Source organism: Elaeis guineensis, chromosome 12 (assembly GCF_000442705.2).
Source record: "Elaeis guineensis isolate ETL-2024a chromosome 12, EG11, whole genome shotgun sequence".
Classification (NCBI taxonomy): domain Eukaryota; kingdom Viridiplantae; phylum Streptophyta; class Magnoliopsida; order Arecales; family Arecaceae; genus Elaeis; species Elaeis guineensis.
The window spans coordinates 9,925,342-9,950,875 of NC_026004.2; the positions used below are offsets into that span (position 1 = coordinate 9,925,342).

At 39.6% G+C, this 25,534-nt stretch overlaps 2 protein-coding genes and 1 non-coding gene across 3 annotated transcripts; 2 read left to right on the forward strand and 1 right to left on the reverse strand.

The window, feature by feature from the left end:
* The first annotated feature begins 2,247 nt into the window (after positions 1-2,247).
* TRNAA-CGC (transfer RNA alanine (anticodon CGC)) lies at positions 2,248-2,320 on the forward strand. Its single transcript has one exon. It is a non-coding gene; the product is annotated as a tRNA-Ala (tRNA).
* A 585-nt stretch (positions 2,321-2,905) lies between these two features.
* Positions 2,906-5,230, forward strand: LOC105055353 (uncharacterized). The gene is made up of 2 exons (XM_010937118.4): positions 2,906-3,703; positions 4,388-5,230. The coding sequence occupies exons 1-2, from the start codon at positions 3,019-3,021 to the stop codon at positions 4,702-4,704; spliced, it is 1,002 nt and encodes a 333-aa protein (XP_010935420.1). The 5' UTR covers positions 2,906-3,018; the 3' UTR covers positions 4,705-5,230.
* Positions 5,231-8,472: 3,242 nt separating this feature from the next.
* On the reverse strand, positions 8,473-19,680 carry LOC105055288 (plant UBX domain-containing protein 7). Its single transcript, XM_010937072.4, has 10 exons — positions 19,371-19,680; positions 18,906-19,012; positions 18,676-18,795; positions 14,813-14,984; positions 12,616-12,693; positions 12,458-12,526; positions 12,106-12,249; positions 11,875-11,986; positions 9,000-9,265; positions 8,473-8,914 (listed from the first exon to the last, which is right to left on the reverse strand). Exons 1-10 carry the CDS (start codon positions 19,470-19,472, stop codon positions 8,750-8,752), a joined length of 1,335 nt encoding a protein of 444 aa, XP_010935374.1. The 5' UTR covers positions 19,473-19,680; the 3' UTR covers positions 8,473-8,749.
* Positions 19,681-25,534: the final 5,854 nt, after the last annotated feature.

Here is a 25,534-nt window from a genome sequence, read left to right on the forward strand (position 1 = left end):
TCTGCCATCAAAAAAATCTTTTTTTCTTTTTAAAGTAGATCCAGCTTTTTGAAAAATTTGGAGTGGAAGGACCAAGGATGGACTTTTTTTAGCAATAACCCATGCAGGTGCGCTAATACTGTGAAAAAAAGATGTATTTGAATTTGGAGACCTAATGATGTACTTGGCTGAAAGTTTTATGAGATTGATAGATTATAAAATAAAGTAAACAAATGATTTTAGGACTTGAAAACAGAGATTGAGGTATACTATTGATGTAAATTCTCTTGGATTAAGTTGCTAAGCAGAGGGACGTTGCTATTAAGTCAATCCATTTTATAATAATTAAAAATGTATTAAGATATTGTGCATTTTGCAATGACATATTTAATTAATGATCTATCATTTGTAGGAGTATGAAAATTATATAGGAGATGATGCAATACAATTATCTATTTATTAGTATCTGAAACACTCAATCATAACACATCTATGGAGCTCTAAGTGATGCATCTCTACTTTCTATTCATACTACATGCTAGAAGCTAGTTTCTTTTGTTTAACAAACATAAGTAACAAATTTAGGAAGACAAACAACTGCTTGTATGATAACATGAAGCATTCACTAGATAACTTTAGTCATGACTAATTAACATATGGATATTAATTAGTTATTAATGAAAATCATGAGCTGGATAACATTAGTTATAACTGATTAATATATAGATATTAATTACTTGTCAATGAAAATTTTAAAAAAATATTATTGATATTGATCAATATTATTACAAGAATTGTTAAAATAATGATAAAAGTGATAGCAAATATACAACACCATTTTTTGAGATATTTTAGTTCTTTCATTAATTCAAAAACATGTATAATAGACTAAATATATGTGAATTGCATTAATTTCTTGAAAGTTGATATGGAAAAATTCCTCCATATAAAAAATAATGACACCATCAAAGTTTATATCAATTAATTCAAAGCATGTGCCTGACATGTATCGTGCAATATTAACTTGTTATTGAAGTTCCTTTCTCATTACATGTAAACATGTACTACAAAATTTTAAAAAAAATTTATATGCGGTAAAAAAACATAGCAAAATGCTTTGCTACCCTTCCATAGTATTGTTTTCAAATCTATACTTTTATATAGTCATCATCCGACTTTTTCTAGCAACATGAAGCATCATGAAGTGGGCCTTTGAAATTTAAAAAAAAAAATAAAAATTGTCACGACCATCAATCTAATTATCAAAAATTAACGATCATGTTCATTTTATAAATGTTGACTCATCCATTTACTTCCTACCCTACTTTTTTAAGTCCAAAGTTCAAGAAGCATACTCCGAGGCTTCTAACTCCTTGATGGATACAGTTAGCAATACAGTAGCTTATAGCACTCATCTAGAGTAACAGCATTTGTTTACAATTATTCAAAGCAAATATCCTATGCTCATGCTTCTGTGCTCTAGTCTAGTTATAATGAGCCTATTTAAATACTATCATAGTTTCAAGATGATCCAAAAACTTGGGTACCAAGATTCTAGCCAAAGGCATGTATTTATATGACATACGTATCTTTTAACTATTGCTATCATGCTTATGTTTAATCAGAATAATATAAAGAAAGGAAAGTTACTAGGCCCGAACCATTAAAGAGTGCTTGAATGCCTGGTATAGAGTTGGGAAAACAACTACATTGTGACGTGGAAACTATACTCTCTCTCTCTCTCTATATATATATATATATATATATAACAAACTATTTGTCCTTTCATATTTAATTGCAGTTCTAAAAGTTGCAAAAAATAGTATCCCCTCAAGGAGCATAAATGGTATTCCAAACATACATAGACAATTACAAATGATGTATTAACAAGTGATGTAGAATCATCATTTTTGTCATAGAATTAGCCAACCATAACATTCAAAGCCTAAACGAATTCTAGCTATAAATCACAATTATTTATGTCTTTCCTACTTAGCCCTTTTATCCTATACCTTAATGTCTTTGGCTTTGTTTAGCGAATATTAGTTCAATTCATACAAGCTTAAAATGTTTTAGATCGTGTCTCTTTTATTATCAGCTTTTCTAATTGTAACTTTTGACTTTCTCACATGATCTAATTAAACGGCCGTGATCTTTCACGATCCCAGCAAATTACACCAACAATCTAATGTAGTGTTTGTCTGGAGTGGTAGAATAATGAAAGATTTTTTATTTCTGAAAGTTGAACAAAAGGCTTCTAATACCCACGGGGGTGTAGCTCATATGGTAGAGCGCTCGCTTCGCATGCGAGAGGCACGGGGTTCGATTCCCCGCACCTCCATTTTTCTTTTTTTTAATTTTATTAAAATATTCACTTACCTGAACATAAATATCAATTTTTTCGTAAGGTCACCCGCTAAAGTTGTCCAACTCGAAAGGTCAACATTGCCCCCCAATGTCACACCCGCTAAAGTTGTCCAACTAGGGCGCACCTTTGCCCAGATGCCGGGTTCAATAACTGGGACGGTGAATTGAACGTTTTATTCACAAAATTCTGACTCCACCGTCAACATGCAAACGCTGCAATGCATAATAAAAAACGCGTGACATATAAATCCATCACCTTCAACGGTTGCGTGAAAACCTCTGCCATTACTGGCCCTTGCTTCCGTAACAGCCGTCCTACACATCAATCTGTTAACAGGCATGAATTACGCCGACGTTACGACTTCTATGCGCTTTTCACTTCCGTAGAGGAAGAAAACTTTGGAGCCTGGTAGGCGTCAATGTTGACGGGCGTTAACAGCCGAGCTACTACGTTACGTAAACGCAATTTAAGCTGGTGTCAAAGGCTAAGGCGGTATCCAGTAATCTAAATTTGTAGAGGGGTAATATGTAAAAAGAACCACTGCTGAAAAAGAACACCAGTTCACAACCCTCTCTCTCCCCTATAACCCCGTCCCCTCCTTGGCTCTCTCCCCGTTCCAACTCGTATAATCTATTCTATTCCAAAAACTCCACCCCGATGCCCAAAAAGCCATGTCCGAGCCCTCGAACTCCGCCCCGCTAGGCCTCCTCGACCACCCCCACCACCATCCCCACCACCACCCGCCTCCGCCGCCGTCATCCCCGTCGTCCTCCTCCCCCGGCCTCGCCCGCGACTACCGCAAGGGCAACTGGACCCTCCACGAGACCCTCATCCTGATCACCGCCAAGCGACTCGACGACGAGCGCCGCGCCGGCGGCGGTAGCTCCTCCTCCGGCGGCGCCGCCCCCCGCTCCGCCGAGCAGCGGTGGAAGTGGGTGGAGAACTACTGCTGGAAAAACGGCTGCCTCCGGAGCCAGAACCAGTGCAACGACAAGTGGGACAACCTCCTCCGGGACTACAAGAAGGTCCGGGACTACGAGGCCCGCGCCACCGCCTCCACCGCAGCCGCCGCCGGAGGTGGCCCCTCCTATTGGGCCATGGAGCGGCACGAGCGGAAGGAGCGCAACCTCCCCACCAACCTCGCCGCCGAGGTCTTCGAGGCCCTCACCGACGTCCTCAGCCGCCGCGCTGCCCGCCGAGGCGGTGCCGGCGCCGCCGCCACACCCGCTTCCCGCGGTCTCCCTCCGCCGCCGCCTCCTCCCCCCACGCTCACCCCGCCGCCCCAGCCCCAGACGTTGGCGGCCACCCCTCCGCCGCCGCCCCCGCCTCCTCCGTCGGCGCAACCCTCCGTTTCCGGTATGGTAGGAAGAATTGATGCACGTAAATTGTTTTATGCATACGTATATTTCTTTTATTAAAAATAAAACCCACATTGTTAGGACATTTTATTACTAAAAAATAGCAAGCAAAAGTTCTCTCGCGGGGGGTCAATGAATTGCTTCTGAGGTTCCCAAGATTAAAAAGGTGGCACGACACTCGCATCGCAATCTTTCTGTGATATGCGTATCCATTTTCCATCAGGCTCCCGGTGTATCATTACTGTATTCCATAACTATTGAAAGATTATTATATAATATCTCTTTTATATTTAACGGCTAGAACATATTATAATATCTCACCTATTAAAGCTGGCTTATTTCATGCATTCGCTTTCAATATGTTATAAAAGAATAAAACGGATTTGATTTTAATACGAAACTTGCCCGTCATACCACCCAAGGTTTCTACTTTTGCCTCCATCCATTTTTTTATAATAAAAAGCTATCACTCCTTCAAACAAATGTAGCCACTTTTCGATATGTAAAGTTCAAAAAGAGTATATAAAAAGACTTCCTTTTTAGCTCCCAAACTTAAATATCGTTGCTAGCATAGAATCCACTTTGTTAGGTCTCACGATAACGAAGTTGGCAAGTTTTTTAGGCTACGTGCTGGAATATTTAAGATTTTTATTTTATTATATGTTGATTTTGATGTTTATAGCGGAGATGACGGAGACGACGGACTCGTCGGAGAACGAGGGGGTCGAGCCGGAGGCGAAGCGGCGGAGGCTTCGGCGGCTGGGGTCGAGCGTGGTGCGGAGTGCGACGATGCTGGCGAGGACGCTGCTGGCCTGCGAGGAGAAGCGGGAGCAGCGCCACCGCGAGATGGTGGAGCTCGAGGAGCGCCGTCTCCGGATGGAGGAGGAGCGCACGGAGATGCGCCGCCAGGGCTTCGCCGGCCTCATCTCCGCCGTCAACAACCTTTCCGGTGCCATCCACGCCCTCGTCTCCGACCACCGCAACGGCGACGCCCGGTGAACCTAACCGTCACGAACCGGATCGGACCCGAGCATCCAATTTGCTTCCTGGTTGCGGATGTAAATAAGGGCCTAAAACGATGGTATTGTTATTTAACTTATTTTTTTAGGGTGTTATTATCGATTATTTTTTACATTTTTCCATCTATTTCAGCCTAAAATCATGTCGTGGGCCCTGTTCCATTCATGCATGTGGCGATATTAATGACTAAAATGCCATCTTTCTTGAAAAAAATTTACAACTGGATAGTCCGTTCCAGTTCTTGCATGTGGTGGGACGGTTAAGATTTGTAGGACCAAGGAATGGACGGTTGTGCTTCTTTCGACCACATGGATCAACTGTCCAACTTTGGGACCCACCTATCGTACGGCCCTGATCGATGGTCCTAGGCCGTTCCATCTTGCACTTATTTTAGGCCTTTTGAGTTATTTTTTCTTACTTCTTTTAATAGAAGTCCTCCTGTGATCTCCCTTTTGGTCAAAGTCCGTGGGGCCCAGGAGTCAGCTTTTATGAATGACAAAAGTACCCCTGCTGCACACGGTGAACTACAACAGTATAACACCCGATGTCTTTTGTCGGCTTGCCTCGTCCCCTTTTTTGTCCTTTTCTCGGACAGAGGGGTAATTTCGTCACAAAGGGGGGAAAAATTACCGAGACGAGAGCAGTCATTGGCTGGTGCTGGTCCTGTTTGTCATCTCGCGGTGATCCTCAAACATCAGCGACTCGATAGCGGCACCCGGAGGCCCCACTTTCATGTGGGGTCCAGGAGGTGATGGAGGGTGGGGAAATGGGTGTCCGGGGCTTTGGGTGAGTTTAATCCTTTAAGGGGGATTTTCGTACAAGGGGTCTGACAGCGGACGCCAGGCTTGGCTGGCCGATCAGAGCTGTGGTCAAATCGGTTTGACCAGCGCCTCCGAGATCCCATCCGGACCGGATCTCATTTCCCGGAAATACCCCCGAACGAAATGAAATGACGGTTGCGTCTTTTTTTTTCTTTGCCGCTCCCGGCACCAACACCCGCGGCCCGGATCGCGCCCGTAACGGCTTCATTGACGGCGGGATCCGTGCGGACCGTAACGGACCTCTAAGGTTGTCGCGATGTAACGGTCACGGCGGAGGTTACCGTTAACTAGGCTGTGTGCGTGTCTATATATATATATGAGCAGGGGCAGGAGAGGGGCTACTAGTAATGCGAATAGAATATAATTGTGTATTAGTGAGAAGTATTAAGTTATTTTATTTTTAATTGGCCAATGATTCTGCAAATTATTTTTGTAATAGAGAATTAAAGTAAAAAGGATTTAATCAACTAGTGATTCTACGAGGGATTCATGAATTATCTAAAATACTAATATTGTTGTTAGTATGGTGATTCTGTTAATATTGTTGTTATTATTGTTGCTCAGGTGATTGGATTTTGATATTTAGTTATTAGTATAAAATGATCAGATCGATTATTGTACGCGGGAGAGGAGTGCATTCATAGAAGTAGGGGAGTCCGTTTATCGGCAGGGTGAAATAATTGGGTTTGTACGCGGGTACGTGGGACAGTGATTGAGATTGGATCCTTGGGAACAGCTGAGCAGTGAGCTTTGCTGGCCGCTGCTTTGCGTCTCAGTAGTCAGAAGGCCCCTGACACGGAATGCAACAACAACAAATGATGGGTGTCCCCCAGTCAAAGGTGGGGCAGTCAAACTCCTCTTCTATACATTATATATATATTATATATATTTCATAACAGTGCGACCCCAACTGCACCCAGCCACGCACTACTTTGGAGAGAAGGAAATGACCACCATCCTCTTCTCTTTCATATGGACACTGTCCTTTCCCATGTGACATCTACAAAGTTTCCCACGGCACCCCCTTGGATAGCTTGGCCATCCAAACGCCAAGCTCCAAAAAGAAATCAATGTGTAACTTGGCTGTTGGTGTTATTGGAATCTTGTTGGTGACATGGGAACTGTCAGAACTGGGGGCTTATTTCACCTATCGTTTGCAGGGAGCTCGGTAGACCAGCTGGTTCACATCCCTGTGATTGGGGAACTTTTGGCTGCGATCTATCTATTGTGATACTGTATTCAGGGCCTAGCACTCTTATCTTATAGAGGCATTCCTTATTAGTTTGATGGGAATGGATTTATGGGGGACATTGATCGCATGGACTTGTAAGAGATCCATGCCCTACCATTTGCTGCACTCATTGGCTCGATACATGGGTGAGGTTCATTGGTTCTGGAAGGATTAGAGAGAGAGAGAGAGAATTACTTTATATTACTAGAGAATTTTCAAGATATTCATCCATGTAGATTGTAAATATCACTTGAATATTTATGCTTAATGCTAGCTTGCTATTATAATGCAAACTCCTGGCGCATTGTTATGATAAAATTGATCACAAACTTATCTTATCACTTGAATATTTATGCTTAATGCTAGCTTGCTATTATCATGCAAACTCCTGGGGCATTGTTATGATCAAATTGATCACAAACTTATCTTCTCTTTCCATCCCAAAAAAAAATTCTTGGTCAATGAAAAAAATCGCGGTCATCCATCATATGTTTCCTTCTCTTGCATTGCACATGCCAAGTACTTACACAAGATACTCCATGAGCACCTTTTAAGTCATGTCGTCAAGACTCCGTGGTCATGCTTGGTTCATTAAAGTATCCTTGCAGGTGGTGTACAGAATGCTCTTTATGCAAAAGCGGAACACTCACCCTTATCCAATGATTCGAGCATCCAAACCTCATAGGATTCTTAGAGAAGAAAAGAAAAAGTTGAAACATGGTTACAGCGATGGAACCTTTTCACTGTCTTATTGTTTTCCTTTTGCCTATGACATGATTTCTTGCACCAAGAGAAACTCCTGCGAAGGAGAGACGAGAAAAGAAACATTCAGAGGGAATAATCTCAAAGACAAAGGAAAGCCAAGGAAAGGAATTTCCAAGTCCTAACTATACCTACACTTTTCTTTCCTCCTGCCGAACGTATGATTTAGTTATTAATCAAACTACAGAAGTCAAGACTACGGAAAGAGACAGTTAGGCAACCCATGCAAAACGTTGAAATATTGCGAGTAGGCATTGCCGAAAGCATTCAAGAACAAACGTGGAAGACATGGAAGCTCAAGTTGGGTTTCGGTAAGCCTAACGTCCAAGTAGGCTGCTTTGAAGTCCAATCATCAAAACTAAACAAGGAAATGAAGAATTTTGATGCAAGAACAGCTTGGCCTCGAGGGATCCCTACACCATCTTAGTCCTAAGATATCCCTGACTGTTTGGGTCCTATCATAATTGCAAGTTTGGCAACGACCCAAGCTCAAGCTCCTCTTTATTTTTGCAACCTGAGCCTCTAGCTTAACAAGCTGCTGAGTCAAACTTATAAACATGGCTTGAGACTCTTATTTAGGCTGTAAGACCATGCTGCTCGTCAACAGCTTCATTCAGTTGCACCCCTACTTCACTTGGCCTTAGTAGACTCGTGCCATCAATAACACACGACAAAGCTTGCTGCGATGTTAGCAGAGCGAATTAAATGGTATTTGATGCTATCTCTAAAACTTCTTGGGAAGACACCACCGAATAACTCCACCTGTAAAGTTGTGCGCAAAGATAGGCCACGGCTAGCACTCAAAGAAAACCATGTTTAAAACCACAAGTAGCCCCATTTCCTGCAGCAGTGGCGTCTCAGAAAGCACAGTAAAATTACAAACCATCAAGAGCTTGAAACCTTCCAGGATCATGTAAGAATGCGTTTAGTAAATTCCATTCGAAGCAAACTGTCCATCTATAAATAATATAAAACTACAATCTACACATCAAGTTGAGTACCTAAACCAAAAAAAGAAAAAAAAAGAAAGAAAAAAACTCAAAATATTCATAATAAACTAGTTACTGGTGATAAGCTCGAAATCTAAAGTTTGCCTATACACAAACCATCCCTGAACTTCAAAAGGGAAAGAGCAGCAAAAGGATATTTGCACACATACAAATTCGTGTCTTTAACCTACTGGTATTATCTGCACAAACTTTTAAACCTTTCAGTCCCAAGCAAGAGAAATCATCGAATTAGATAAACCTGCGTCTTCAAAAGTTAGATTGCTCTCATAGTTCAACACCTTTGATGCGCCAGGAATTGCCTGTGTGAAATGGAAAGGTCTTGTTTCTCCATCCTCCAATTTAGAGCAGCAGAAAGACCACAAAAACTGTACAAATGTAATAATCAATCATGGAGAGCCTATTACAATGACATGAGGGAAGGACTTCATAAGCTTTTGGCGATTCCTTTACCTTAACTGGATCTTTACGAAGAAAGTTCCTCTGGAGTCTCCGTCCATCAGGGAGACGAATTCCAACTCTACAAAGAAGTTCCCTGCTTCCTTTCGGTTCTTCAGGCAGCGGAGGATAGATGGGCTTTCCACTCGAGCTAGTTTCAGCAACTTTGTCATGTTTAGGAACGTCATTAGTGGCATGTGACCTGATAGGACCTCCTGTGTCCTCCAAGGTAGCTGATGTTTTCTGCACTGCGTCTGCAGACTTTGGTACAAGGGTTTTATCTAAAAACAAATAACAGTGACATGAGCAATTGCAATTGCTGAAAAAGCAACCAAGCAAAGAACATCTTGCCATTACAAAAATGTCTATATACAGCTTCCTTTCAAATAATTATAAAAAGGGCAGGTATTTAGCGAGTGGAAAGTGCAAAAGATTGCAGCTAACATCCATGTGCAATAGCTCATTGAACAGGACCATCAAACCATGACCCATATGTCGGGCCAGTAATGATGTCTGTCATCAGACAGATTTAGTCCATGCAATGACTATTTTAAGAAAGTTGGTAAAGACTGTAATTTAAGAAATTAACTCAATGAGGTTTTTGCGTAATTTCTAATTTGTGGCCAATCCAAACTGAAGACCAAATACTACAAAAAGATATATCAGATAATTTCTTAAAACCCAAATCACATGAATCTTTCCTCTATTAGAAGATAGAAGATCACCATCTGTAAGGTGCTGGAAATGAAGCTGCTCCCTTTTGGATAACTGTTATCAAAACAAGGTGCAAGATAAATCGCATTGCAGGAAAAGCATTGCATTATCATATTTTTATGATCAACATGGGATGGAACCAAACGTGCTGATAAGGCATATACTCAACAACAAAATCTGCCCCATTTTCTAAGTACCATTTAGCCTGTTAAAAGGATCCAGGAAGCTGAAAATCAATTCCAAAACTAAATTTAGACATTTGCAAGTAAGCATGGTTAGGATTCGAGTGGAACCTAGGAGCTTTGAAAAAAATGAAGCTTGTTCAGAATATAGATGGCATATCATCCCATTCATACAACCAGAGATTTTTGAGCTGTTAAAGAAAGATTACTTAATCCTGCCTTCAACATAGGCAACCTCACATAGCTGAGGAAACAACAGGAGAGAGAAATCAGCCAGATGATTTGGTAATACTCAGAAAAACATCCAAAATAAAATTATGAGTTTTCTTATGGGATTTGTGTAAGTGCAAGTCAAACAAGATAACTTATATGTAGAGTAGGAATTTATGATAACGTATGGCCATGAACGCGTCTGCAATATGTTATCCATGGATGGTGAGATCTGGATGCAAAAAGCAGAAGACAGTCTATGATAGTTTCATTCAGGCTTACCTAAATCACTCCATCTCTCTGTATCATGAATCTCTATTGTTTGAACCGAGTAGCATTACAGTTCGTCCTAATACATGAACTATTAAGATTTATGCAGTAAATGTGAGGATGGTGGCATATCAAACTGGAGATGGCACTTCTCAATGACCAAGTTCCACTCTAAATCCCAATGATAACCACTAAGCCTTTTGAACAGTTGAAACCTATGACTATTCTATTGATCTGAAAATATCATATGAAGCATCAAAGTCACATACACAATTAAATGAATATCAACTTAAATCATATGACCCATATCTACCATCAGTATATGATACTATGGTTTCAGTGTGAAGTTTTGAACTAATTAAAGCTCTTAGTTGTTTATAGATGCAGCCAAATTGTGTAAAATAACATTTTAGCTGCTTGATGAGTTAATATGATAATAATTATGTTAGGACCACATTTTCTAATCTTACTCTAGGCGAATCAAATAGGTTGATACAGAATTATAGACTCAAATTCAAACCAAACAAACCAACACATTTGGTTTCACCACTTTCCCATATCACAGGTGGCAGGTCGAACGAAAAAGAGGTAAAAGGTTTTCTTTAAAAAGAGGATAGTAGATAAAAATTTCAGAATGTTCTCACACAAACATCTGAAAGAAAAAATGAAACAAATACAAGGAGACCATTGCTTTCTGGACAGAAATTATCCTTTATTAGTGAAAGATGCTGGTAATATATCAAGAAGGGGAACAAGATCCAGAGACAGGTGAGAGGAAACCCTAGCATCATAAATCATGAAGAAGGGCAAAGAAGGGGATAAAAAACCGAAAGGAATGCTGGGGGACTCATGAGGCGATCGGGGCAGATATTAAAGAGGGGACGAGAAAGAGGGGGGGTTTCCTTTTCTTACCTTACTGGTTTCCAGTTCTTTGTGCTGAGCCACCTACATGATTGGCCATGTATCTGGGCAGTTTGGACAGTTGAGACCACTCAGGTCAGTGATTTAAATGGTTACTCGAAATTGCTTTACTTTGGTAAGATGTCAAGAGATCACCAGTGGCAAGGTTTCTTAGGACCTAGCTAAATATACCTGATGTCCTGCTATCTATCAAAATCAAGGTTAAATCTTCCAGTTCTCCCCTTTATTTGCCTGCTTATTTACAGTTTTACAGGTTTGATGAAGTGGTTTTCAAAGCAAGACAGCAAACAGTTGTTTGCACTCCCTGTCGAGCCATTAGGCCTTCCTGACATGGAATTGAAGTAAATCATTATTTTTTGAATTAAGTACATATATCATCATAAAAGTTGCAGGCATTATTTTCTGAGCTCTGACTTTCTAACATTCAATTTGCGGATCTGATAAGAGATCTTCCTGAATCATAAATGGTAGTTGATGAACGTGCATTTGCAAAAGCAGTTATCAAGAAACTTCAGTTAAAAATGATCTGCTATGTGGCAGAATTTAATTTCATATCAAATTGTAGTTTGCTACTAAGATAGAGTGTATCATACCTGGCATGCCTGATGTATGAGCTGTAGAATCCTTGACCATTTCTCTTGGACGTTTCTGAGGAAGAATAGCATGATGTTCTTTTGGACCTTTATCCAGATATGGAAGCAAATCCTAGACAAAAGTTGTTCAAACAATTTTAAAAAGCAACAAAAAATAAAGGGTTCCTGTCTCCATAATATAAAAAACATGGTTTCCCAAAGTAAATGATGGCTTCAATTATTCTTTAGTACCTCCAACAAACGCTCAGGTTGGACCATGCCACTCCAGGCACGCATTTTTTGTCCAGTGATGGGATCAATGACAAGAATCGCAGGAATACTAACCAAGTTGTAGTAGGTGCAAACCTTCTTCCCCTCGCTCGCATCATGATACATCTAAAATAATCATATGGTAGCACAGCATAAACACGATTTGAAATAGGCAAATTATTGATACTAGCATACGTGTTGATACTAACACAACATAGCCATTTGAAAAAGAAAAGAAAAACATAGAAGAGTCAAAACAGAAATATTAGGGGAAAAATGAATAATTAAAGGTCAATAACATACATATGCAAATAAGTGGTAATGAAACACCAACCTGCCAGAAAATGAAATTAGTACGAATCGTTTGTGCCACAGCTTCATTTGCCCATGTATCCCGGTTAAGCTTTGGAAGGTGACGAGGCAATGCTTTTGTCACTATTTTCTCAGCAAATTGAACTGAATGTAACAATAAAAGCTTGCAAAAAAATTTACCATGTGTGAGCTGAATTCCTCTGTGGACTGCAAGTTGATTAATAACCACTTACCCTGCACGGCAGCCTCTACCTTCGCCTATTTACATATGATGGCATAGCAACATTAGTAGCCTAATTTTAAAGGAGAAACATCATAATCTTAATATAATTTTTCATATTGAGATGATTAATTCGAGCCACTTAGTTAAACCAATGTTAAACACTTTAAATTGCCTATGTACTGTAGCTGCCAGCAAATATAATGCAAAATTCAAGAAATGAGTATGAAGAATATATAAGACATTCTGTTTTTGATGGGATCAATTTGTTGTATCTTATAAGTGTTGATACCAGCAGTAAGAATCTTGTATGTTTTGATGCCTCCTATACCTTCTGTAAGAATCTGCTGTAATTCCAATACTACATTAATGCTACTGCTTCTTGAATCTTGTCCCTAAGATCTTCTTTAGAAGTGCTCCAATCACTTGACCACCATTCAATGATGAAGACCAACAAACAACTTCGTATAGACTTGTAACACTGCTACTAAGAAACCCAAGCTCCATGAGATGCCATTTACTTCTCAGACCCTGTCATTAAGATCATTTAGGCATCACCCAATCACATGACCACCATATAATTTTTGACATTCAATGGTGGAGACCAGCAAAAAGAAATCCTCAGACAACTGGATGATGGTTTTGGTGAACCTCAATCCATAACTAGATCACCTTTGATCATTCACTAAATGTTAAAAGTTGGTGGTTACAGAAAAAATAACCAATAAAATATATCATCATAGCAGCAAGGCTTAATCAAGATAATCTATTTCATATGAATGATTAGATGCTGTGGCTATTGTTCTTTTTATTCAGCGGTTGGATCTTCCACAATCGGGCCACAGGTTGGACTTTATTGCATGGATTTTTTTTTTTTTTTTACAACAGGAAATTCGGTTAATAGAATCGGGCTCTACCTTCACTGCCGGATTAATGCTAAGGGATGCTAGAACAGGCAAGGAACCAAGTACTCAAAAAACACTCATCTTCAATATGATGGGGAAAGTACTAAAGATCTATCATGCCAGCTCCAGAAAAAACTTCTTCACAGGAGCACATAATTACCATGATCTTTGGCTTTTTTATGAATTCTGGCTCAACTACCTTTGTCCATCCATCTTCATCTGAGTGAGTAGAGACACCTCTGATTGGTCTTTATCTTTTTTGGCACTCAATGGTGAAGAGTGAGGGGTTGTTGGATATCTTTGACTGACTTTCGAGATTAATCATGTGTCCATTAAATGGTTGATCTTCAACAACACCGAAACCTTGACAAGTCCATTTTTCCATGTGGTCGCTGAACTCTCAAGATTGCAAAGATCTCTTGGAATATAGTATCCTAAATTTTAAATTCATGATCCATCTATCATTTATACTCTTCTTGCTGCACATGCCACATTCCATTTTGTCTGTCATGTCATGTTTATCAAGGTTGCCACATGGTTGATCTTGCTTGCCCTTCTGATACCACCGCGGCATAGATGGGATTGCAAGGATCATCTACAATGTTGTAAAATCTAAACAGATCTAGATATTTTATTTAAATATAAGAATTCAATTTCTTCAACAAAAATCTGATGAAGTATTGAATTCACCATCTAGAGTGAAATTGGAAAAAAGAAAATCATTGTGGAGGTGATTTCTCAAGCCCCCATGTTAGAAAATGATTGAAGAAGATGAATAGTGCAACCAAAGAAGATAGAAACTAGATTGCGCACTGACTTCTAACATAATTGATTACATCAGTCCCACCCATTTTATACGAGGAAATTGACTCAAACCAAATCTGAATAATTGATTCAACCAATTTAATGATGAACCCTCAACCAAACTTAAGAAAAGAATTCTGAAGAAGAATCATGTACTCGATCATGTTTTAGCTCATTCAAGCTTTGAGCCATGATGACCTTTAGTTGAGATGAGGCAATTGGTACACATAACATATTGAAAAGATAGGTCTCATGTAGATATAAAAACATTTACATATCTACCCTACAATAAATCAGTATGTAGATAGGTGAATAGATAAATGTCAGTCATTAAGGACATTCATATTTGTCTTCATTTTACCTCAGTGATATGAAATGAATCAACCAAAAGTAATCACTAAATTTGAATCATAACATAAAAAGGGAACAGTAAAATTATTTCATCTACCTTGTCAAAGGGCCCTTGGTACATTAATGCAAAAGGTGGGCGATATAAGGAAGCAAGATTATCACGGGAGCCATTTGCAGTTGACGCAGCCTTTTGATCTGATTCCCAAACAGCAGGACGCTTTGACTCCTCCTCAAAATTACGAAATGCAACCACGGAACTAGGATGTAGCCTGAAAACAAAAGGGTAAGAAAGAGTTTGAAATTCACAGATCCATTATATAAAACAAGAGTTCATACTATTTCGGAAAAGTCATGCATTAAAAGAATGAAGAATTTAAATTAGGAAAAAATCACTTATCAAATAAACGATCAAACTAAATGCAGCAAAACTGATGCTATGAAGTTATAATGCATCACATTATAATGTGATAGCAACTATCAGAAGATATAAATGCTATGAAGTTATAACGCATCAACATTATAATGTGATATCAATTATCAGAAAATATATCTCACCCTTAAGTGATAATGTAATATGCCAAGCTAAACCCTTTATCTCTCTATCAACCACATAGAATAACCAACAATACTTGTAAATGATGATAAATGCTGACAACCAAGGAAGCGGGAGACAACAGATAAACTAGGATGATAAGGTGATAGAGATCATTTGATCTGAACACCATTGGACTTCTTGAGGTTTTTCTGAATTTCTGAGCTTACATTTCCCTAGGTATTTGAATTGGACAATGGAAGACTTGATTCATTCTTCCACTCATTTGAGGAAAGCATTTGTTTTTTTTTTTCTTTGCTACAAAACTGAATTCTGTGGCAGCAATTACATGGCTCTATAAAGCATTAGATGGCTTTTCTTGCCTTACAAATGGAACTAAGGAAAATAAGGAAAAAAAAATACATATAAGACAAATTACAGATAGATATAGCAAGATACATGTTGACTGAAAGAAGGATATGCAAAAGAGGTGAAGTGTTCAGCGAGGTTTACACGCTCCACATTGACCAAAGATTTCACCTTTCCCATTTTCATTTCTTTTAACCATCCAATTTGTTTCTTTCCTTCATCTTCTTATGTCATATGTCTCCTTTCTAGCTAGTATCCACTTTTTCCCACTTTTTCTTCCTTTTCATTCATCTTCCTTCTTTTTCTTTACTATGTGAGCTTTTAGAATCCCTCCAAAACTATTGTCTTGCACCCTTTCAATGCCTTTCTAATGTTTATCCACTCTCCTTCTCTTAACCAGGTCCTAAATTTATTGATCAACTACTCCAAGCTCCTTTACTTTAAGTGGGCAGTCCTAAGGTTCTAAAAAGGTACAATAAATAACTACAACAATAAATACATCTTCTTCTTTTTTTAACTCTACCAACCTTTATTCTATTGGGGGTTTGCAATTTTCCTTCAACTTCTGCAAACAATAAGGAAAAGTTTTTCCTACCAAAAAGAAAAAAAACTTTAAATATGGTTTTCATCAAGGTATCTGCGAACAAAAACCATATAGGCTACAGTTTGAAAGAGAGAAGAGAGGAAATCCATTCATGAGGCAATACTTCCTCTCTCCCTTCTCTTCTTTTCATTTTATTTCATTCTCTTTCCTTTTTTTGCATCTTATTCTTTTTATCTTTTCTTCTGATTTACATTGTCGCTTCTTTTCCTCTCATGCTCTTTCACACCACATTCTTCCTCTTGATAAAAGGAAACAAAAACACCTTTTTCTCTAACCCATTCATCTCTCTTAGTTTCTCTCTTGGTTGCTACTTCATTGTCAGTTTCAAAATATCCAGCTCCTAAAGTCCTCTTAAAAAATAATGCAAACCCCTTCCTCTATGTCCTTCACATGTTCAATCACTCTAATCTTCTCACAAGCAACCACACTACTCATTTTACAGGCCAGCTGTCCCAATCCCCTCTAACTTGGTGGTCCCTGCAGAATGTACAAATAAAGGTCCACCACTACTTAGAATACAAACAAGAATAACTTAAGATGGCAAAACCCCTTCCATCATCTAAAAGGCACTAAATCATCATACATGCACAAGATAAGATAAGATAAGATAAGATAAGAAAGATAAGACAAAAAACCCCTGATATAGAATTGAAACCCCTAATAATGTGAAATTATAGCAAAGTACTTAATATGCAGCCTTCTAGTAACCCCCTCATAAATCACTGGCCACCAACACGCAATTTTCTTCTCAAATCACATCGTTATGCCTCCTATCAAAACAGATAGCCTGCATCACACCTCCACCTTATTAGCAATGACAAAAAGTATTCAACAAAGAAAGTTGGGCATTTCATGACAAGAACTATTTTTTTATTACAAATTTTCGACAAAAGGACAAAAAAAGAGAATTGACTCCAAAATCCGTGGCTTGAGTGTTTGTTTGTTTGTTGAGACAAAGATGAAGAAACATTTGGCTCATACAGAAATCCATTTCCCTTCTAACATATAATTAGATTTGGCTCAAAGACTTAACATACTCAGGCCTAAACCAATCAGGTTTCTTAACATGATTTAATTACTGATATTTAAATCCAAAGAGGTGAAGAAAATGAATAAACTGATCCCTCATATGGGTTTTGGTTGGTGTGGCTTGAACGAGCTAATTGTATCAATATTAATGATTCGTAATTCCTCAGAAGGGTCAATCTATGATCTACATTTCACTAAAATCATCTCATTCAAGAGACCCTAATATACTTCAATAATGTGCAAAGAAAATTGTAAAATAATTTATCACCACAGCATTAATGTGACGGTTTGCAGGAATAACAAAGAATCAGAATCTTCGTTCCTATTCTTTATTTTTTTTGGCGCAGGGAGGGGGTGGGGGGCCTAAATAAAAGAATACATTAAAAGAAATAGCAATTTCATTCTATATTAACCTTTTGTAAATATCTTTGACTAAGGAAAAAAATCAAATTTTAGAATAATGACTGCTGTATTTTTTCAGGGGGACTTCCCACAATATATTATTATAATATATTATATTTTATTATATTGTATTATATTATATTATGTTATGTTATATCATATTGTATATAACTGGCTTTTAAATAACAAACACTATAATGTTATGGCAGACTTTATGTTACATATCCACTGTTCATCTTAATAGATAACATTTTTTTTGAATTCAAGCATTTGTCAAAATTATTTATTCTCATTTTATAGCATAAAATGCTGCTAATTGGTTGGCACCAAATATATCATTTATTCCCATTTTACACCATTAAATGCAATTAATTAGATTATACCAAAATGATACTCATTCTCATTCCCATGGAAATGATCATTCCTCCCAGCTAAGCATGGAATCACAATTACTCTAAGGGAGTGGTGATTCTAAAAGAATCATGATTCCATTAGATGTTCTGCAAACCAAACAATGGAAAGGGACCAGGCAGGGTATTCCGATTCTACTCAAGGCCACATTCCCACAAAATAAAGATGTAGTTATAGTGCATGGATTATTTTTAACTCTTTTTCCAGACTGATGACACAGTATTGTAAAAAATAATTTAAAAAAAAAATGAAACAAGAGGAGCTTACTTGCTGCATAGCAGCTAATGCCATTTAGGCAAGCAGTATCTCTTTTATCATGTTTTCTATAGTAAATATCCCAAATATTTTCTTTATCTTGGTTATCACCATGTTAATAGGAAGAAAACTTTTTATGTTTAACTATTTGTCTAGGAACCTGACTATTTGGAGAGGAAAAAAGGGCACATTAAACAGTAAAAAAAAAAAAAAAACTATTCACATAACAATCATCATTCCTTTTCTTTAATGGGAACTAGTAATAAGATGGTAACTTATCCATCAAAAAAACCATGTAAAATAACATATCATATATATCTTTTCGAGTACATAAAAGGCAAGATAGCCAGAAGCTTACCGGATAAAGGAGGAGGGATCACCATACAGAGTATCCCTCTTAACCGGTAATGGGGCGCGCACTTCATCGTCTCCAGCACCTTGCTCTACGTTCTCATTCACCACAACATTCTCCCTTTCGCTGCAAAGTGCAAGCAGGAAGTGAAGTTCATTACAACGATCAAATTCACAGAACGCCATGACTACCATACTCCAAACCCTAAAACTCTGATGGGCCCCTTCCAAACTCACCTGGGGCTTTCATTCACTGGGGGAGGCAAGGACGACGATGCCACCGCACCAATCTCGTTCCCAGCATAGAAGAGCTGGATAGCTTCCTCAAGCTTCCAAGTTGTGGCCTGTACATCCACACACCGCATTCAAATCCAAAATAAACCACCCACTATCTTCACTGAACTACGCAATGCCTGCCATCAAAAACCCTAAATCCCCAACCCAGCCCTCTAAACCCAGATCAACGGGCAGAAAAAGAACCCTTAAAATCAATCATCGTTTATCCAATCAAAACAGTAGCAGCAGCCAACAAGCATAAGTTCAAGAACGCAAAAAACACCAATTTTTTTCCTTCACCGTTCGATAAATCGAGAAAAATTGAGTTTTTAATGCAAATAGAATGATGAAAGAACGAAAAAGACATCAAAGACGCGATCTTGAACAGATTTCTACAAAGAATAGAATTTCGGCAGAAAATCAGACCTCCAAGAACTGCGCAGCGGTGTCGGCAGTCTGGCCGATGGCGATCTCGAGGAAGGAGGAGATGAGGCGCTGCTTCTCCTCCGGCGATAGGGCGTTCTCCATCGGTACTTCCGCCGAGAAATCGGATGGGTTTCCTAGATAAAATTAGATGATAACCCTAGGGTTTCGAGAAGGGATAGAGTGGTGCTAGGAGCGGTGGAAACCGAGGAGAAGTCGATGAAGAAAGGAGACGGAATTGGGAAAAGAGACCCCGCCAAAGAAAACCACCGCCAGCAGCGCGGCTGGCTCTCACGGCACACAAGACCTGCTCTTACCATGCTTTTGTATGTACTTATATATAATCCTAAATAGTTTTGTAGAAGGAAAATTTTAATTTTATAACTAAAAATATTAATTTTAAACATTTTACGACGTGTTAAACATAAAGAAATATAATTTAAAACTAAATAAATAGTTATACTGATAGTGTTTTATTTCACTTAAAATTTTAAATAATATTTAAGATCTATGATTATATTTAATGAGAGATCAAGTCAAATTCCATCTAGGTCTAGGCTTCCATACCAAATTGTATATTAAGATATCTTAATCTATTATCGTGCTTGAGACCTAGCCCGGTCCAAAATGATTGACAAAATAAAGTGAAGGTTTGGTCAATTTACATGATAAAATGGTTGTGGATGCAAATAAAATGCCAATATCCGGACATCTATGTAAGAAAATGATTGTTCAAGGTGAAGGACTATCTTATTTGTAGAGATCTAAGAATTTAAAATCAACATCCAATTGTGGTAAGCCTGCAAATCAAATGCCTCTTTTTAACAAGAGACTTCAACCTCATCTCACTGTCAGTTAAAAGTTCAAGATACTATTCATCAAGGCTCATAAGCATCAAGAAAATAATAAGAACATTTAGAAGAGAGATATATTTAATTATTATTAGAAGAATATATTTAATACTTCAAAAATATTATATATATAAAGATATATTTAATTATTATAAGAACATTTATAAGAGAGACATTCTGAGATATAGATTGGCATGGTTCCATAAATTTTAGGAGAGAAGACATTTTGAGATTGAAGAAGGTTATTTAATAGATGTTAGGATTTGATGCCTTGAGATTCAGCCCACAGCGAGATCCGCGATAAAAAATGGAGTTCAACGAGACTAAGATCACCCTAAACGGAGCTCAAATGGAGAAGATACGAGCTTTTGAAGTCAGCACGAGATCCGAGGTGGCGGAGAACCGCTGGCGGCCGGTGGCGCGGCCACAGACGGCGGCACGCGGCCCAGGCGGGGCCAACACGCGAGATGCGCGACCCAGGCCCGCGGCCCAGCCCCCGCATGGGCCCGCACGCAGGCGCGGCCAAGGCCCGCGCACACAGGCTGGCCCAGGCCCAGGCGCCGTGCCTAGGCTTGTACCCCGGTCCACCGTGGATCGGGCGGTCCACGGCTGGGCCTGTGAATCGCATGGGCATTTTCCACACGTTTCTCATAGTCCACGGTATTATTTCATGGATCGATCGTAATCGGACGGTTCAGAGAGTTTCCGATGATAATCCAATGGTTTGGAACCTTAATTGGGTTTGATTATGACTCTTAAACCTAATCTAATTGAGTTTTAGCCCTATAAAAAGGCCTGAACAGTGAAAAAGGATGTGTGTGGTCTGATTTTGCCGCAGGATGCATCGTATGGAACAATACGAAATCCAAGAGAAGAAGAGAGAGGCACGAGGTCGCTAAGAGAGGAGCAGGAGGATCCTGGACAGCGGACGCCGGGCACTTCAGGGGTTTAGGGGGGTCTTCCAAGAGAGAGAGCTTTTGTGAGGAGAACTTCAGGTGAGAGAGAATTGAGTGTATAAGAGTTGAGGGTGAGATCTCCTTTTGTAAAATTTTTTTTTCATAGTGAAGTTTGCATGTCCCGTTAAGGCGAGCCTTTTTTGTGGCTGATCCACGTATTTTAATTGTTTTTATTTTATTTTTTCTTTCTTCCTGCTGCATCGCGTGGTACTGAAAAGGTCCTGGGAGGTGGTGTCCTGGCCAGACATCCATCCAACAAGTGGTATCAGAGCTAAGTTGGTACAAGGATGCAGATTACAGCGGTAGTGAGCAAGACTGAAGATGGAGAAGACAGGATCAATCAAGATGGAGATCAACAAATTTGATGGTAAGAATAATTTTTCCTTGTGGCAGGCAAGGGTGAAAGATGTGCTCATCCAACAGGGGTTGATCGATGCTCTCTTATGCGATGAGAAGCCAATCACCATAGAGGTATGGGATTGAAAATGGATACAGATGCAGACGATGAGTACCATCTGTATATACCTAGCAGATGAGGTGGTGATTCATGTATTGAGCGAGACTTCTCCGACGGTACTGTGGTCGAAGCTCGAAGAGTTGTACATGGCGAAGTCTCTCACCAACACTCTTTTCCTCTGAAGGCAGTTTTACCAACTGCAGATGGTCGAGGGACAGAGCGTGCAGGAGCATCTCAGCCACTTCCAGAAGATCCTCACCGACCTCCTCAGCATTGGCGAAAATGTTGAGGAGAAGACCAGAGTGTTGGTTTTGCTAGCGTCGGTTCTCCCTTTGTACGAGTCCTTGGTAACTGCTCTTCTAGCGGAGAAGAGCACTATCAAGATGGATGAGGTCACCGCGGCGATACTCCAGACGAGGTTCTCAGGAGGAAAAACCTAGCTTCGAGCTCAGGTGGTGGTAGCTCAGCTTTGGTGGCTTCTGGAGGAGCAGGAGGCGGTAGACGGAGCGACAGGAGATCGCAACAAGGACGGTCCAAGTCCAAAAGGGACTTGAGCAAAATCAGATGTTATCGGTGTGAGGAGTTGGGGCATCTAGACAGAGACTGCCCTCAACTCAAAAATCGGACAGTGGCTGCTGTAGCGACGGCCGGCAGTGATTCAGATGGAGATGTCCTGGAGATATCTGACGAGGTATCTACTTCTTTCCAGCAGTAGATATTAAATTCTGCATGCCCCTATCATGTATGTTGCAGAGAGGAGCAGTTTGACTTCCTGGAGAATAGTCAGGGCACTGTATATCTGCCGGATGGATCGAGCTGTGCGATCAAAGGCATTGGGACGGTCAACTAGAGGACACATGATGGTGCAGTGAGGAGATTGGAGGAGGTCCGATATATACTCAATTTCAGGCAGAATCTTATCTCACTTAGTAGACTAGATTCGAGAGGCTACAGGACGGTAGCTGGTGGAGGAATTTTGAGGGTGCTATGTGGTGATAGGATTATGCTGGAGGGAAAGAAGGGGACAGAGGACATTATTACTTGACGGGAGTCCAGTGCAGTGGAGCTTCGGGAACCAGATGGAGCCCAGAGCGAAGTGGATCTCCAGGAGATGGATCGGGTACGAGACAGGAGACTCGGGAGGACGAGAGACAACGTCGCAAGGTGAGATTTCTATTGCCGCAGGATAATGCCCCGAGCAGATCTCAGGTCAGGAGGAGCACAATATACGACAGAGATGGAATCGAGCAGCCTGGCTCGACTCTCATGTTTGCCCATCCATGATCAGCAGGTGATTGTCCCAGTGCATGGGGGCGAGGAGATCCAGAAACACTCAGAGTTTGGAAGAGACCGAACATCAAGTCGAGGTGAAGATTGTTAAGATTTGATGCCTCAAGATTCAGTCCACATTGAGCCCACAGCGAGGTTCACGATGAAAAGTGAAGTCCAACGAGACCAAGATCATCCCAAACAGAGCTCGGATGGAGAAGATAAGAGCTTTTGAAGTCAGCACGAGACTCGAGGCAGTGGAGGACCGCCGACGGCCGGCGGAGCGGCGGCGGTGCGTAGCCCAAGCGGGGCAAATGCGTGGGATGCGTGACCCAGGCAGGCGCGCGGCCCAGCCCCTGCGCGGGCCAGCCCAGGCTCAGGTGCCGTGCCTGGGCCTGTACCCCGGTCCACCATGGACCGAGCGGTCCACGGCTAGGCCTGTGGACCGCGTGGGCGTTTTCCACACGTTTCTCACATTCCACAATACTATTCTGTGGACCGATCGTGATCGGACGGCCCAGAGAATTCCTGGTGATGATCCAACGACTTGAGGCCTTAATTGGGTTTGATTAGGACTCTTAAACCTAATCTAATTGAGTTTTAGCCCTATAAAAGGGCCTGAACAGTGAAAAAAGATGTGTGTGGTCTAATTTTGCCGCAGGACGCACCGTACGGAACCATACGAAATTCGAGAGAAGAAGAGAGAGGTGCAAGGTTGGTAAGAGAGAAAGAGCAGGAGGCTCCTGGACAGCGGACGTCGGGTACTTCAGGGGTTCGGGGGGGTCTTCCAAGAGAGATTGCTTTTGTGAGAAGAATTTCAGGTGAAAGAGAATTGGGTGTATAAGGATTAAGGGTGGGGTCTCCTCTTGTAATTTTTTTTTTCATAGTGAAGTTTACATGTCCCGTGGAGGTGAGCTCTTTTTGTGGCTGATCCATATATTTTGATTATTTTTATTTTATTTTTTTCTTTCTTTCTACTGCATCGTGTGGTACTGAAAAGGTGCTGGGAGGTGGTATCCTGGCCAGATATCTATCCAATAATAGAGGTATTATAAAAATAATTTTATCTTGGGCAGGGGTATTTTGCAATCTACATTGGCACACTAATATAGTTTTTAGGATAGGGGCTTGAGAGGAAAGAAAGTTGTTTGATAAGAATGTCATAAGAACAGTTACAATTATATATATATATATATATATATATATATATATATATATATATATATATATATATATATATATATATATATATATATATAGTGTGTGTGTGTGTGTTAAGTTTATGGTATTGTATTTACATAGAGAATATATGAACGGAATGGAGCTTGAAAATCCACCAGGGTATTCCCCTATGAACAAGGCTTTGCTCTTGGTTATACGGGACACCAAGTACAATGTGTTTTTATTTCACGAAACTATCTTAATTTTGCATCTTATTAGGAAATAAAAAAAATTAATAAAACATATGCACATTGTCATGCCCCGAACCCAACATCTGGATTGGATGCATCATGTCCGCACATTCTTTAGAATAAAATCCTAAAGAATATGCAAGACCTTAAAGTTTGTTACAATCTCTAGATCACATGAAGACCATTGATCTCAATTCATAACAAATATTTCATATTAATAAATATTAAACCTCATATAATAGATAAAACTCGGTCATCCAACTATCATTGATGATGGTCTATCTTATTGATCATTTCATCATAATTCCAACCATAGCCAATTGCATGTATCCTACAACTCTAAAAAAAAGGAAGAGAAAAAGGGATGATGAATTTTACGGTCCAGTAAGAACCATGCACTCACACTAATATAATAATATAATTTAAAAATAATATATGAATAGTATCAAAAAAAATAGAAGATACAAAAAAAAAATATAAGTCACAAAATCTCATATCGAGTATCTAGTGTAGTTCAATACCAATGTTTGCAAAAACATATATTATATACTATCATATATCTATCTCTCTTTTTTTTTAAAGTAATATACCACACATATATAACTAAGTAAATTTTTTTTTTATTTATGGTTTGATATCTTATCATCCATGTCTCATTAACTTGATCCGGATCAATCAACAATTATCCTCAAGATTTTGCACTAATCACGGTCACGCTTCAATCTATTACTGGCAAACCATAAACCATATTTTAGTCGGTGATGGCAATCCATGATAATCACACTTCAGCCTGCAGGGGTAAACCAAAATAATCATACTCAACCCATGGTGGCAAATCAAAAATATCAGTGATTCAGCCCATGGTGGCAAACTAGAATAACTCTCTTTAGCCCATAGTGGTAAATCAAAAATATCCGTACTTCAACCAGTGGTGGCAAACTCAAATACCATGTATCTGGCTATGGCAGAACTATTCTCCGTACCATATATCTATCCATAGTGGGCTATTCTCAGTACTATGTATCTGGTTATTCTTAGTATCATGTTTCTATCCATGATGAGCTTTACTCAATGCTATGTTTCTGTTCATGGTGGACTTTTCTCGATGTTACTTTTTTGCCCTTAACGAGACCATTCTCAGTTTAATGTGTTTAGCCCAAACATCTCTTTTTTGATCATCAATTTATTAAATCTCAATGATGCTAATAAAATATTATCTCAT